Genomic DNA, 16869 nt, shown 5'->3' with positions numbered 1-16869 from the left:
ATTTTGAAACAGAGAACGGATACTTTGATTATTCCTGCTAGCTGAAAAACATACCTTTCCACAACACAAGTCTGTTAATTTGGGATTTCTTGCTTGTTCATGTTAGCGTCTGCACTGTAATCCCTAGCGAGTTGACTGAACTTAAAAATTATTTTGTAACAGATTACGCAACAGTTAAGTTATATTATTAAAACTTTTAAGTTAACATTTATTAAAATTCATATTGTCAGTTGGCTTACATTTGTATTATTTCATATAAAAAATATTAAGATTCCTCAACTTATAAGAGAGATTATTTACTTAAAGTTTTTAATATTTTCCAACTAAAAAACGCTTTAACTAACTATATTTTTATATTACTCAACTCATAAAATATGTAAAATTCACTCAAATGCTTTATAAATTCTTTAACTCATTAAATGTGTAGCATTGAAAATATTTAAAATTCTTCAGCTTAAAATGTATTCTAAACAGAGATATTGATACTGCCCCACTACATTTTAAAGGCTAACATTGATAAAAACCAACAAACGTGAAGGCCACACAATAGTGATTGCTTAATAGACTTTTTTTAATTGCTCTTTAAAAAAAAGCACAAATATCAAGAGGATGAAGAAACAATAAGTGCAATAAAACTGCATTATAAGAGTGCCACACAACATATTGACAAAAAGAGTTGGTTTTGTATTTTATGGCAGAAAAAGCAAATGATCACAACAAAACACATTAGTTACATAACACTTAAACCAACAAATAGTCCATTCTGGAAGACTCACTCAACGAAACATTCTTCAGCGTCAATAAATGTCCTTTCAGTGGTTTGCTGTCCTCAAGGCTCAAGACAGCATTCTGAATAAATATGAAGGCAAGTTCAAGTTTTTTGGGGTGCTGTAGGTCCAGAGCATAGATGTCCCCGAAGAGTTAGAAGAGATTAGTCAGCCAGATCTGTGGGACCACTGACGGCAGCATCAGGAGCATCACCACGACAACTGAGAAGATACCCACAGCAGTGTCTGTGAGGTCTGGTATTCTGGAAAATACAAAACAAAAAACACAGATGAGTTCAGACCCTCAAAGATATTCATCACACTAATGTCCAAAACTGACATTCCTGCCATCTGTCAATAGGAATCTTTTCATGCTAACATTCTGTTAGCTTTTAATCAACTGGCTATGATGTTTTAAGGACCAACTCCAATTAAAATTGTGTTTTTAAAAAGTTCTTTAGCATTTTTCTGAAGGAGGACATTTATAAAATAATTTAAGACTAAAGCTTCATTTTTCTTTATTCAAATAATGATGGATCAGGAGCAGAAAAGGTAAACGAAACTCCACTCCTTCCAATCAGGAGTCCCTGATGTTCGCCTTTCATCTTCTGTCTCATTTTTAAAACCATTTAAAAATATCACTCAGTTTACAAACTACAAACAATTGCCCTATTTATTATGTCACTCAATAAAATCTCAATCAATATTAAAGGATTAGTGAAAACCATTGACAGGGAGTCGTGTGCACTTACTGTACAGGTCATGAAGAAGTTGGAGGCATCTTCATGCAGATAAACAGGAAGTGCAAGGAGGACAAGTGCCCGTCTCATGTTCACGTCACGCTGGTCCTAAAAGAATAAAAAGAAATATCCATTACCTTTGAAGCAAATGCAGAGCAAACACTTCCAATATTTACTTAAGGAACTTTAAGAAATAATAAAATGATACCTTTTCTAGATGTCTATTTCTAGTAAGAGGACAATACAGTGTTTATGTCATGATCCACTTCAGGTCAAAGACCCAAAGTCATTTGAAGGCAAGTTACACCGTGGCTTCTTACAGCTGTTATCCGTTTTTGAATTATGCACATTAGAAATTCACCTGGAGGTCATAAATCCTAACCAAGCTGGCCAGTTCCTGTCTGTTTTGGTGGACTTAGTCTCAGAAAAGGGCAGCTTTAAGTTACACAAACATGTAAAAACTGCACAATTTCCTCTGACTGCATCTACTCTACATAAATCCATTTCAGATCTTGACAGATGAGTTTTCATGGTTTCAAATGATGGAATGGTGCTAATGCAACATCATTTTATTATTGTAATATACTGTCATAAAGACATGACAATATTCCAAAGTGTCTCCACATACATTGCAGTGGAAACACTTTGGAATATTGGCTATGTAGTACTGCAGTATTATATGTAGTACTGCATAGTGCCAAAGTAACAGAACACAACTTGCACCTCCATTCCATTGTGCCACCTTCAGCCTGCAATTTAAATATGTTTAGTTAAATTGTAAATAATTTCAGCTCTATTTAGACCTTTGGCTAGTTAAAATGTGCATAAATGTTTCCATGCTGCCGTATAAATCTAATAATGGTAATAGTTCAGGATGAATGTATTAAATAAGTATAAAACTCACCCACTGACACCTCTTTTCTGGTGAAATGGTGACTTTCTGGTGAACTTTCTGAAGTTCAGTATCTGAAAAAGTCCAAGAGAGATTTTTCAATGTTAAAAAATGTTTCAATTATATTCTGATCAAAAAACATTTATTGCACTACACAACCTATTGCATTTTTTGTTTTTTTAAAATAGCTCTAGACAAATAACTGAGACAAGTTACCTGGCTGGCCTTGGCGTCTACCCGGAGGTGAAACACTGAACACTCTGTAGTTCGGTACCTGAACACAACACGAGCACGTTGATTAATTTATTTTTACAAAAACCTTTTTTATAACGGAGATCAGTGATTTATAAAAGCTTAAAGCTGCATTCAAAACCCAATGCTTCCATGTAGCAACCAGGCTTAAAACTGTTGGCGGTAGCTCCTCCCACACAACCGTTAGAGGCTTTGAGTGACATTTTTGGACAAATGTCCAGCAGCAAACTTTAGCCACAGACAGAGGCCTCCAACGCGAATTTCACACGCGGATCATGTTTAGTGTGATTGCAGCATAACAGATCATTTCTACCTCTGAAAAAAAAAAACCTCATCACTGTCGTAACTTACGGGCAGAAATGCATTTTGGGTTTGGCTCGCCATACGTCTGCTATGACAAACTAATCATGTATACATTTCCACATTAATCTCTAAAACAATCATAACACACATATGTTTAAACAACAGTAAACCACATTTACGGTAGTATTATAAGAGCATTTTTAAAGCATTCATTCATAAACCATGAACGATACTTACCAAATTAAATCAGGGCTGAAGACAAGACGGCACCATCAGCGATGAGGCGGATGAAAAAAAAACCCGAGGTTGGGGCGTCTTGAAGCGGGACGAAATCGCAACGCTTTGCAGAATAATAAAATGCTCGACTTTCAATTTCAAACGTCGCATACTCGCATTCGGCAAATCCAACATGGCCACCTGAGCTAACGTAGAGAAAACGAAAGACCCTCCCACCAGTACGTGATGACGTCATAACGCTACTTCACGGATCTTAAAATTTTTGAGTGCCAGATACAAATAAGCTTTAAAATATTTAGCACTGTTAAGTTAAATTTGAAAAAATCTTGATAGAGCTTAATACTTTATAGTTGAATCAACTACAAAATGACATTTAAGTTGTGTAACCTTAATAGTTATGAGTCAGTACAAGTGATAGGGTTTAGTGTTCAAAATGGGAGGTGGCGGCCTCTCGTCCAATCAGAGCACGAGAAATCATCTGCCTTCCGTTTCATTCAAAGTGCCTTCCTTTTCATTCAAAGTGCCTTCCTTTTCATGCAAAGTAACTTCCGTTTCATGCATACTCCTCTCTCACACACACATATAAACTCTTCCTCACACGTTCATATATACTTGTCTTTCACATACATACATTCTTTTTTAAGAGTGACAATGAGAGTGAGAATGTATGTATGTGTAAAGTAATATATATGCATGCGAGAGAGAGAATATATGGATGTGCAAGTGAGAATATATGAATGCGTAAGAGAATATATATGCATGCGAGAGAGAGAATATATGGATGTGCAAGTGAGAATATATGTATGCGAAAGAGAGTATATATGACTGTGAGAGCAAGAATGTATGAATGTGAGAGAGAGAATATATGGATGCGTAAGAGAATATATGTATGCGAAAGAGAGTATATATGACTGTGAGAGCAAGAATGTATGAATGTGAGAGAGAGAATATATGGATGCGTAAGAGAATATATGTATGCGAAAGAGAGTATATATGACTGTGAGAGCAAGAATGTATGAATGTGAGAGAGAGAATATATGGATGCGTAAGAGAATATATGTATGCGAAAGAGAGTATATATGACTGTGAGAGCAAGAATGTATGAATGTGAGAGAGAGAATATATGGATGCGTAAGAGAATATATGTATGCGAAAGAGAGTATATATGACTGTGAGAGCAAGAATGTATGAATGTGAATGGTTCAGAATAAATAATGTCTTATACGGCCCCTCATAGTTGCTGCTAGCTTCTCCTTCCTCTAAACACACACAATATGAACACACACTCCTCCCTCCGCTCTGACACCCCCCTCTGTCGCTGCACGCGCGCTCCTCTCCTTTTTTCCGCTCCGTCCTGTGTGTGCGTGTGTGTTGGGGACTGCACGTGCCTGTGTGAGAGGACGGAGCGGAAAAAAGGAGAGGAGAGGAGCACGCGTGCAGCTCCCTCCACAGCTCACTGTGACATTACTTTCTGTTAGGTAGTTAGCTGCTCAGCCCAGAAGAAATTTCAGAATAAAAGCCCCTTCAATTGCTGCTTTACTTCCGTTGTGAGTTAATGTGTTGTGAGGTAAGTTAATGTGTTGTGTTGTGACCCTTCTGGGCCATGAGTTAATGTGTTGTGTTGTGAGTTAATGTGTTGTGTTGTGAGTTATTGTGTTGTGTTGTGAGTTAATGTGTTGTGTTGTGAGTTATTGTGTTGTGTTGTGAGTTATTGTGTTGTGTTGTGAGTTAATGTGTTGTGTGTTAAGTTAATGTGTTGTGTGTAAAGTTAATGTGTTGTGTGTAAAGTTAGTGTGTTGTGTATAAAGTTAATGTGTTGTGTTGTGACCCTTCTGGGCCACCGTAGCAGGAAGCATGTTTGACATCTCAAATAAGCTCTTTTTCAAACTGCTTTTCTTCGTCTGCTCCTGATTCGCAATGATTTAAATAAAGAAATACTCAGAAATGCAATTTTAGGCTTAATTTACTTTATATACTGGATATCCTCCATCATCAGGAAAATACCCCAAGAGCATGTCAAGAACAGCAAAAACTAGGATTTTCATCGGAGTGAGTCTTTAAGAAATACAATATTGTAGTTATATATTTACTTACTGGAAGGTAGAAATTGTTTTTTCCTATGAAGGGGACTTGTTGGTCATTTGAATAAAAAAGTGTCTCATTGGATGAATTGTTGAAAACTGGAGGCGATGCTCTTTTATCCAAAAAAAACTAGAAGAAAAAACCCAAAAAGAACATTTGAAAGATTTTCTGGCTCTTTCAATAAGTGCCATATTATCATCCAATTAAAGATAGGAAAAAACATGAAGTCACACATTAAAAACCCATTTTCCCTGTTTGCTTTGCATCTCAGAATGTGAAGTGATGAAATCGTCTGCATTTAACTTGCAGGCGGAAAATAAAATCTTGTTAGATAGGAGGCCAATAGTGACAGCCATTCAATAACAGCCATTAAAGTATGCCTGCAGGATAAAATGAGGATTGGCCACCCCACAGAGCAAAGCCAAGTTGATTTGGTCCATTTGCCTTGAGCAACTGACCCTTGTCAGGCGCAAAACATGATTATAATCTCTGCAATCGATTTGTGTGTAGGTATAAACCAGGGTCCTGACATCGTCCTTTATCACACAACCTCTTCTGAAGCCTCAGGCAACAGCTCTACCTTTATCTGAGACTTTATGCATTTGTTTTTACGCTCAGCTGACATTAACCTCACAATCAGAATCGTTTGGAAAATAATGAAAGACAAAAACACCCTAGAAAATATTAAACGTTTGCAGGAAAAAGGGGCTTATCAGCACATGCAACAGGAGGGTGAACATGGCAGGAAAACCACAATATTTATGACTAAGGACCTAAAGAGTGACTGAACAAAACAAAATATGCAACTTGTTTAAGTTTTAGCTGATAAAGAAATCAAATTATATTTTGTACTAATATTACAATCACAAGAATCTACCCAACTCTGATTATTTTAAGGGAAGGGCAGGAAAAACTAATAAATAATTCAATATTTAGATCTTGTTGTTTTCATGTAATTGATCCATAGCATGTACATTTTTGGCTTACAAACCTACTGCATTCCTTTACTCTACAAACACACATAAAAGTTTCCATTTGAAAGACTATTTTAGCCCCAGCAAAGTGTACTTAGTGTTGTTCTTCCCCTAATGTGGCTCCCTGCACATGAAAGCTCACCATGTTGAAGACTGCCATTATGAGTATTAGAGCTGTGGTTGTCATGGTGAGGGAGATGCGGGGCCATGGCTTGTTGGCGATAATAACTGATGACCTCAGCAGCCACAACCACGAAGTAGATTCACTTTTGCTGCAGTGCTGCGGGGAACACACAAACAAGAACGCATGAATGGGGTTATACGAGGACATCACAGAAAAGGAGGTCAAAGAGCAGCAGTGTTTCATGCAGAAGAGGCAGAGAAGTACACAGCACTTGTGAGGTGAGAAACTCTGGAGGGAAACTTTTTGTTTGTTTTGCTTAAAATAAGTTTTACAAAGATATTCCACACTGTATTTAACAAAAAAAAAACAAACAGGTAATCATTGAAAGCACAAATAGATTTTCCTGAGGATTTCTCAGGATGTCCACATAAAAAAACTCCCCAACACCTTCCAACTTGGCTTCTTATTCTACCAAATGTACCCACTTTGGATAGACATAATATTTGGTCATATTTTTTAGTGTGTATTGCGTTTTCTTGGGGGTTAATTAATGTAGATAGAACAAACAAAGTATCCGACTGGTAGTTTGCAGTCAACTTCCTTGCCTTTTGACAGAGAAGCCTGCAGCTAAGTGTGTTTCATAGTGAAGCCCAAATTATTTATTTGATCGTCTCAGAGCAATATCTGAGCATGGAGAGTGGATGTGACACTTGGATAGCTGAGGGGTGCACATTACTTTACAATATATAAAGGATGGTTCACTGGCTTTGCACGATTCAGAAAACTGGGAATGTAAAATTCTTTTTTTTCTTCAATGTTCAGATATTCAAAACACTTTTTGTCTTTTAGTTTTATCCTTTCAGACTAGACATTTCATAAAACAAACAAAAAAGTGCTTTTCCACAACCCCTTCTGCTATAACTGAAGGACTCCCTCATTGGACGATGTAAATGTGCATGTGCAAGCAGTCACTATATATCATTGATGATGTACAGAGAAATTAACATGAAAGCCTGAAGCAATGCTAGTAATAGCATGATTTGTTACTGTAAACTAGGGAAAAAATATAAAACAGATACGTTCATCCATTTTAAAATGACTAAGATATAGCAAACAGACTGATTATCTGTATGATATGAAGCAAGTTTTAAAAATTGGGCTTTCAAGACTTTCTCAGCATGTATTCTACGGTATCCGAGCAAAGAAGCACAACTGACACAGAGCAAAGAGCCACAGTTACAGGTCTATTTAGTTGTTTCCCCTCCAGGGACCCCGCAGTGGGGCATGTAAGAAGCCCTGCCAGCTTTTTAAGTATTGTGTTGTTCACCCATGCTGACACACGCCCTGGTCCTGCTGCAGCAGAGTCTTGGTCTTGATCTGCATCTGCTCTTTGATTTAACTGGAGCTCAAATTTGAATTCGAATTTTTATTGTTGAAGCTTTGTATTGTTATTTATATTGATTTATTTGTATTGTTATATAAGTTATTTCATTGGCAGGTTGATAGACCAAGGGGTGAGCTTATCTTGACTTTGTTCAGAAAACTGGTCTATTTTTGTCTAATGTTAAAGCCAGAGAACAAATTCAATTCAATTCAATTCAATTTTATGTATGTAGCCCAATATTACAACAATAGTCTCAATGGGCTTTATACCGGTAATTGTATAATAAACTTGAAATCATAAAGAACATGAAGTCATAGAATTCAATAGGTAATGGCTAAACTAAACAGACTAGGCTAAACTGGGCATCCCTGCCCTTAGATCCTCCTTCTTGGTAAGGAAGAAAGCAAAGGAGCAACAGTAGAGATGAGCCAGAGGCAAGGTCCACAGCAAGGAGCAGGAGCACGGACAAGCCAACTGGAATCTAGAATCACTCACGCTCCCCCGGAAGGGAGTGGCAAAGAGGGACAACACATGAATCACACTGCACCTATGGGGAACTAAATGATAAATAAATGAATGATCAAGAATAGAGGAGAGGAGAAGGAGAAGTAGATGAGAATAGAGGACAGAACCCCAGTGCAGCATACTTTCCCAGCTTCAACTTCTAGCAGCTACTAGCAACTATTTGTTATTGAAATTTAATTCAAACATGTTAATAGTAAGTTAAATATTGTCTGATTCCTAGCAGGCGATAAGCCTGTCCAAAGAAGAATGTTTTAAGCCAAACTTTGAATGTAGAAACTGTGTCGGCTTCTCTGACATGAGCTGGGAGTTTATTCCATAAGCTAAAGGCTCCATCTCAGTTGTACTTTTAGAAATTATGGGAACCACAAGCATGTCCTGCATTTTGTGAGCGAAGTGTTCTGTTTGGTTAGTAAGGGACTATGAGATCTTTAAAGGTGGGGTCATACCATTTAAGGCCTCATAGGTTAGCAGGAGGATTTTTCATTTGATTCTAGATTTAACTGGGAGCCAGTGAAGTGAAACTAACACAGGAGTGATTTGTTTTCTACTGTTAGTTCCTGCTAACAATATTGCTGCTGCATTGCGAACAATATAAAGACTTTTTAAGACTTCGCTAGCAAAGATTTACAGTAATCCAGCCTAGACGTAACAAATGCATGGAAGAGTTTTACAGCATCACTTTTAGATGATATATTTCTGAGTTCATTTAAAGCTTTAGAATATTTGCTAAAGTACATTTCACAACATTCAAATTGCTTAAACCTAGAGCTTTCATCTAAATAAGCTAGTGTGCTTAGTCTTTTTTTTTAATGCAAAATGTGGCTTTCATTAAGGCTAAGCTTGTCAAACTGATGGCCTCAGATCTAATCCTAAAATACTTTCATGTAACGAGTACAAGGTCAGTAGTGTTCCCCCAGAATGAGTAATTTGATTTCTCTCCAACATGGCTGGTTATTGAGGCCACACTTCTCACACAACATAAACCTTTTTAAAGTTTAAAAAAATATTGTAATTTATATAAATGCAGACAACTCTTTATCCGCCTTCTGGGGCTGCAAGTATTTCCAATTTCTTGAGAAATGAGGCTGAGATGCAAAAACTGAGAAGAAAAAAAAGGAAGTATGACTCCAGGCTGCCTCTGTGATTCACAGAGAATACTTCATTGTTTTATAAGGATAAAGAAAAAAGCTGAGATTGACTTTCACATTCTCTAAAGCAAACATGAAAAAGTGCCCAACAATGTTGACTATAGACAGCAAAATAAAAGTTGTAACGCTGTCCAACTTCTATTTAAGTGTTGTGCTTCAACTCTGAGTCTCAGACAAACCTGACAGAGACGTGATTTCAAAACCACAGCTGACAGCACATTCTCACCAGCAGGAAGGTTCTGACACAAGGGAGGAACAACTTGTTCAAGCCTGAGGCCTGTGACAATTTTTTGTACCATTAATGTTTTCAAAGTAAGTTTCTTTTAAACCCTATTTCACTTTACAGCTTTATTTCTTTTCTAGACAGTATCAAAGAATATAGTGGAGCTTTTCATTATGCTCTGTCTTACTGCTTTCCTGTCACCCCTTACTTACATCACAGTTTTCTCCCAGGAGGCAACAGCAGAGAAATGCAAACCAGAGTTGTGAGGACGGAGGTGACTGAGCTGCTAAGCATGAACACCGTCATTTTAGGCCCACGTACATCCGAAGTTCCACAGTGGAGACAGCTGTATTCAATACTATTAGCCCCTGCAGAGGAAATCTCTCTTCTTATTTCTGGTCTATCCCAAGTGCATTTAGGAAAATGAAAGTTCTCACAGCGGAGCCAGCAGTTTCTAGGTCACTGGAGAAGATGAGAGCAAGCACAGGGTAGCATGGTAAAAAGCATGCTTGCTTTAGCATTAAAGAGCTTCTTATCATTCTATTCAACAGCAGCAGTAGATTTCAACAAAAAGCTATTTCAGAGTCATTGGAAGGCTTTGCTTGTCATTTTGGTAAAAAAAGGGAATTTTGAGGGGAAGGTAAAATAGTGTATAGGGGTGTAATGATTCATTTTAACAGCGATTCAATTCATATCCTATTTTGTGGACACTAATCTGATTTATAGTGAATATTGGTTCATTTTGAACGGCAGATTCACTAAACTTAAATCGATCTTTAGCCAAAACTTCAAACAGTGTTACTCAGGGATCAATACCTCGGTACTGAAAAGTGCAGGTGAGGTTTTCCAGATTTGATTTGATTAACAATTAGCCTCAGACAGATTGATCTGGTTGGATGGTATAGGAATATAAATCGATTAAGTAGATTAATCACTGCACCCCTATAAATAGTGTACAAAATAAATGTATAAAATTATGAATAGTTCAGCAATTATTTTACATATATTTTCAGCTATTTTAATAAAACCTTTTGTCAATATTGATTACGAAATTGAGACAAACCTGTGAAGTAATAAAAACTAAGATTTGTTGTTGGGATGTGACTTTAAACATTTTGAACCTTTTTAAAAGTATTTTTCTAAGTAAGTAGCCTGCATAAAACCTACAAGTACAAGAAAAATGACTTATAAAATGACTTATAGCCTTGGAAAGAAAATATAAACAGAATTATAAATGATAAATAAAAGATTTATTTCTTAGCATCAGATCAGATGGAAATCGGAAAAAGAAATACTCCAAATTATCAGGAAGCATTGGCCAATGGTTTGTCCACATAAAATGAATTGTGAATGACCTGCATCCATGTTACTCTGATTCTACTAGAATGGAAATAGACCGTAAGTTTGCAGACACACACAGAATTTTGTAATCCCTTATAACCCTTGTGCTATCCTAGGCACTTTACCATTGGGAGTTGGGTCATCTAGACCCACTAGACAGTGCTCTGAACCTTTTTTCTTCAATGATTTGTGATCTTCACTGGTTTCACTGGATTACATGAAATCCTCTCCACCTTTATCCACCTTTGTCATGGTAGGGATAACATGTCAATGGTCATCTTGACCCCATAGGATAGCACAAGGGTTAAATGCTTGGTTTTTCTAATGAGATTTTAAGCAATGACCTCATAGTGCTTTTAGGACAGCTAAAGTTTGCCCTTGTTCTTTTTACTCTTTATGATTAATAGACAAATGGTCTCCAGCAGTCTTAGTCAATGAAGGACGTTATGGATTTACAATGATAAAGTCATTACAATATCCTAAATGTTATGTTTTTACCATCTTTAATTGAATAATTGCTTGACACAGCAAGTATTTTTATCTACTGAATGTAAAATTAACTTTAATTTGGACATTCGCAGAAGTCCAAGACTAAAATGAGACCCTAAATAGAAGCTCATCATGTAGAATCCTCTGTTTTTTGTGTATATTCCCTATTTAACCATTGATAAAAATGTGTTTTTAAATGCTTTTCCTGAGACGCCTATCTCATTAGCATAATCAAAACTTTCTTTAAAAACCTACTGCTTTAAACTTGCCCGATATTTTCTGCCATGTGGTTCATCATCATTCCACTAGGGGCAGTAAAAGGGATTTTCCTGCTCATTTCAATTGGCTGCTTTCATGAAAAATTAAAAAAACACTTTTAGCGGGACAGGTTTAGCTAATTTTCAAAACTTTGTGGTGAAAATAATGATAATTACACCATGTTAAAAATGTATGAATCGAATATGAGACAGTGGCTAAATACGTTGTTTTTTTTTTCTTTTTCCGAACACTCAATATTTTAAACAAACATAGTTGTGGGCAAAAACTTACCAAATAACCCAACACATCATAAATTATACTATTTAAATATGTCATAAAAATAATATAGCAAATTATGTTTCTTGAATTACATCATAGGGATTAAAAAACATCTAAATTCCAAACTAAAATACATTTTTTGTCAATTTTCTGATGTTAAGCAGTTTAACTTCACTTGCCAATAATTCAACAATATTGCAAATGAGCCCTAGAATTGCAGGATAAAAACAAACATTCAGCTCTAATGAAGAAGAGCATAGTTGCAAATTGATATTGCCTGTCAGGATAGAACAACACGATAGAAAAAAAATGACTTAATTTTTGCTCTACAAAGGAACATCCACCTTTTATGGAAAACTCTTCTGTCTCAAGGCTACACCAAAGTGCCTTTTGTAAAAATCTGAGGGTCACTGCTTTGAGTATTTTCACTGTAGAGATATTTGAAAGCCTTTTGTTCCATTTGAATCTCAAAGAAATCACTTGTAACAACAGTTTTACAAAAGAATGTATATAATTTTCTAGAGGAATCCAGATCAAATATACATTTTAACTTAAAAAAAAAAGTAAATCTATACAAAAAAAACTTACAAGAACGTGTCCAATGAAGCATATGAAGAGGATAAATAACAGGACCAGAAAGGCCAACCCAAAGGATATTCCCAAAACAGTGGTTCTGTAGAAAATATAGAAACAAGTTGAGATAGCCAACCCTAGAAAAAGGTTACAAAATTTGTAAACATCAATTTGAATATAGCCTACTTGGGTAAGACGAGAACCTGCACGATAAAAATGCAGAAAAAGATTAAACATGCGCAGGTGACGTAGTATTTAAAAGCTGGCAAAGTTGTTGCTCGGTACTGAAAAGACAAAAACAAAGTCCAGCATCAATGAAAAGATCATAAAGCAGATATTCTTAGTACTTTTCAACTTTGAAAAGTATCTGCTATTGACAAGATTGCAGGGCAAGCTGAGCGTGGGCAAAACATCACAAGGGAACAAGATGTCCAATAAAAACACATTCTGCAAGTCTCTTCACACCACTGGAGAAGTGAAGTGAAGTTTACTTGAAAAGCCTCTTACCTCCTTCTCCAATGATCTGTTGTGAAAAAACAGGGATATTCTCTGAATGTCTTCTGACTTTAGCCACTGTCTGAAAGGATAAAATAACTTTTATTATCTCAAAGCAAAAGGACACAAAAGTAGAATATTTGGTTTGGAGGATTAAAAAATAACTGGATTAGTTAGATACTGAATAAGAAAAGGTGGAAATTAAAGGTGGCATCTTTAAAAATGTGTTAATTAACGTTAAAAAAAATCATGATTTTTTTATCTCTAATTGTATTTTTTTAACATTTCAGAAATAAATAGTAAGAATTTAAAACGTGAAGGGTACTTTTGTGCATTTATCCCATCAAATGTCCTTATCATCCTCTCGGTAAGTTCCTCTTCAAACCGTTTCTTCTGAGACTTTGTCCTTCAAAATCAACAATAAGCATTAGATTAATTTCATCCAATGGGGATTAGGATAAATTGCGATTGAATTTATCTGTGCGCATCCAGAGGTTAAATTCCGTTTTTATAGTTGAGAGCTTGCCTTTCTGATCTTCTCTGAAAGTGATACTGTCCCATGGGTACATCCTAAAGCCAGGGCAAGAGGAAAAAAAATACCAAATCAGCAGGTAAGGAATTGGGATGCAATAACATATGGAACAGACCAAAAGTCTGGACACACTTTCTCATTGATTTAAATAAGAAGGTGTGTCCAAACTTTTGATCTGTACAGTAGATGTTATGATGTGTCTAGAAGAGAAATACTCACTGCAGTGCTGATCTTCCCATTCTCATTAGTCATGCTGTCTCTGTGGTGAAGGTTCGCAAAGGGCTTGGCTGCTCCCCAAGACTCCAGGTAACGGGTCATTCTAACTGAAGCTCTCATCTTTGCTCCGTAGTGAATGTGGCGAGGTCGGTAATGATTCTGCGGGCTCCAACGCTCCACCTAAGGAAAAAAACAAGGGTAACTTTTAACATTTTCTTTGGGGATTGCCGTTTTCTTTCTTACCTTAGGGTTGATAACCAGATAGGTGATGACCCCATGTTCCTTGAGGTAGGGGTCTCTTTCTTGTCCATCCCCATCCTCCACTTTATATGCCCCATTCAAGTGCTCGAGTGTCACAGAAGTAATGTGGACTCGTCTGGAAACAAATGAGTCAATCGGCAAAAAATTGGATTTAATAAGGATTGTCAGCTACTCAGGATGTTTCCTTGTGTGGACTAATAGTAATCCCACAACACATTTGTGCAGATGAAAAAGGAAGACTTGAAACGACGGGAGCATGCAAACAAAGTTAAGGTCCTATTATCTATCACACACCTAGTGTGTGAAATTTGTTCCCCGCATTTGACCCATCACAGCTGTGCTTGGGAACCATTATGTGGTTTAACCCCCCAATCCAACTCCTTGATGGTGCGTGTAGAGCAGAAAGGCTTTGGTTCCCATTTTTAGAGTCTTTAGTATGACTCCTTCTTTAGAGTCTTTGGTATGAAACACACTTTAACCTTCCAGTCTCAGGGCGGACAGTCTACCACAGGGCCACTGAGCTGAAACACGCCACACACTATTTTAAAGGACCTTTACCATGTTAATCTTAAGCCTTTTCTAGTAAAAATACACATGTTTGTGATAGTATATTACCTTTGGCACACAAAAGAACAAATGTTTTCTGAAATATGAGTTATTTTCCGGAATTTCTTTTCAACCCAGAAGTAAGACGCCTTGATCTCTGAGGCTCCGCCTTTCTCTCCTTGTGGGTACCGCCCATTTCATGACGTCAACCTAGAGTTGGCCTCAGCAGTTTATTTGTGTTTCGCCCATAAAAACAAACAAAATCTTTTTACACTTCTGTATATTCCAAACAATTGATAACCTCATCTCCCATTTCTTGGGATATTCACATCACAAAATTTTTTTACTAATGCTATGTTCACAACGGGCATGTGAGGCACATTCAACAGGTGTTCACATCTTCACACAAAGTCCTTAAAAAGGTATATTTCCTGAAAATGTGGCCTAAAAAAAATAAATATCCCCTTACCCCGGTACACCTCCTGCTTCCATATGATTGGCCAACGTGACATCATGTGACCAGACATCATATTGCCATTTCTGAAGTCCAATAACACCACACAGAACATTCCCAGAATGCACGCCAACACGCATATTGATGTCAACTCCTGTGGCGTCTCTCACTTTTCTGTTATAAATGACAAATATTAAAAGTCATATTCAAAATCTAAAATTTTTATTTATTTTCTAACCCTTCAAAGAAAAAGAGCTTTAAATTTTTTGACATAACTTTTACCAGTAAATCTCGTATAAACACTACAGAGTTGGGATGAAATCCGCATAGATCCATAAAGCCGCAAAGTAGCTACAGAAATTCCAAAGCTGGTTTTCTAATCTTTTAGAAGCTGTGTTATGTAACTCCCACTTACTTGATAGCTTCACACATATCCAGACCCATTTTCACACAGTTCTTGGCATGGTCTGGCAGTGACTCAGGTAGGCCGGAGACACAGTAGTAACAGTCACCAAGGATTTTAATGCGCATACATTCATTTTCCTGCACAAAAGAGAACTCACTGTTGTTGATAAGACCAGGTTAATAAAATGCAGAAATGACTCAAATACACCTTGTACACATTTTTAGCTTGATTTTTTGTCAAATGTTTAAAAAAATATGAATTTAGCTTAAAAGACCTTTGACTTGTATGCATTGTTAATGCAAGTGGTAATTCCATTGCTACTAATCGCGGAGCAGGACCATTTTATATGGGGGTGGGAGGGGGCAGAAGACTTTGCCGGGGTGGCAAACAGAACAGCAAAGAGGGAAGGTCATTACAAATACATTTTTTAAACCATTGTATTATTGTTGAGTTAGTATTAATGAGTTTTCCAAAAACAAGAATAGCATAGCATAGGCCGCGTCACACAACTGCTACGTACAAATTGCATATTTTCCACATCTGTACTTTTGGTCTTCCATGATAAATGCGTGATTTACATAATTTATAAATGTTTCTTGCGTTCATCATCGTCGATCTGCACAGATGTCCATTGAGGGTTTTGACGGGTCTTTACGTGAATTCAGTTTTGAGCTGTTCAAAATTTTTGATCAGTTGAGAATCTATTCTTTTCATCCTATTCATCCTATTTTATGTAGTTTATACACAATTATTATGTAAATCTTACGCAATTGTGTGAGATTTTTGCAAGATGATTTCGCCAGTTTGTGACTTTCCGCGACCGTTACACATATGTATACGTATGTCTGATGGACTTTTCACGCATGTACCACCGATGTATAACTTAAAACGTGTATACTACGTACGGTTTTCAAATTACGTAGTTAGTTTTAAATTACGTAATTCACGCATGAATCACTAATAAATTGCTTGTAAACAGTGAATAATCAAGCACAGTTCATGCACGAATGCCGTATTGTGTGACGGGTATATGAATATGCAGAAGGCAGGTCGCGGGAGGTGGCTGGGTACGGTGGTGGGGGATGCAACTTTAGACATGCACCGAGCCGTTCTGAAAGATCTCCCCAGCTACGACTGCCGTTGGGGGTCCCCCGAAGCCTTCCAGCTGACTTAGTTAGAGCTGGTGGGAACACAGGGAATCCACCTGTTCAATTAAAACAAAGGACTGCGACTGCCGGAGGCAGGTGCTGACCATGGTGCTGATGTGATGTGATTTCTGCCCAGTGCTCTGAATGTCCAAATTAAGACATTAAATAAAGCGTGGGTTTATTTGTTTTCTGCGTTGTACTTCTTCAGTGGTTTTGACTT

General features: G+C 36.9%; 1 protein-coding gene and 1 long non-coding RNA gene across 3 annotated transcripts in view; both read right to left on the bottom strand.

Annotated features, from left to right (window-relative positions):
- The window catches only part of adcy2a (adenylate cyclase 2a), a 75382-nt gene that overhangs the window by 16881 nt on the left and 41632 nt on the right, over positions 1 to 16869 (bottom strand). For both annotated transcript variants that reach the window (XM_023964242.2, XM_078933484.1), the window contains 11 exons: positions 15511 to 15638; positions 15111 to 15269; positions 14078 to 14210; positions 13838 to 14014; positions 13613 to 13656; positions 13412 to 13492; positions 13099 to 13168; positions 12778 to 12875; positions 12607 to 12691; positions 6390 to 6527; positions 5286 to 5402 (listed from right to left, as the gene is read on the bottom strand). In XM_023964242.2, coding sequence (XP_023820010.1) covers positions 5286 to 5402; positions 6390 to 6527; positions 12607 to 12691; positions 12778 to 12875; positions 13099 to 13168; positions 13412 to 13492; positions 13613 to 13656; positions 13838 to 14014; positions 14078 to 14210; positions 15111 to 15269; positions 15511 to 15638 — 1230 coding nt within the window. The remainder of the gene's footprint in view (positions 1 to 5285; positions 5403 to 6389; positions 6528 to 12606; positions 12692 to 12777; positions 12876 to 13098; positions 13169 to 13411; positions 13493 to 13612; positions 13657 to 13837; positions 14015 to 14077; positions 14211 to 15110; positions 15270 to 15510; positions 15639 to 16869) is intronic.
- On the bottom strand, positions 889 to 3345 carry LOC144984578 (uncharacterized). Its single transcript, XR_013648377.1, has 5 exons — positions 3192 to 3345; positions 2616 to 2673; positions 2412 to 2473; positions 1520 to 1615; positions 889 to 1030 (listed from the first exon to the last, which is right to left on the bottom strand). It is a non-coding gene; the product is annotated as an uncharacterized LOC144984578 (long non-coding RNA).

Source organism: Oryzias latipes, chromosome 16, assembly GCF_053564925.1.
Source record: "Oryzias latipes strain Hd-rR chromosome 16, Olatipes_Hd-rR_3.1".
In the NCBI taxonomy this organism is placed as follows: Eukaryota; Metazoa; Chordata; class Actinopteri; order Beloniformes; family Adrianichthyidae; genus Oryzias; species Oryzias latipes.
The sequence above is the reverse complement of the archived record's forward strand: the minus strand, read 5'-3'. Positions and strand labels throughout refer to the sequence as shown.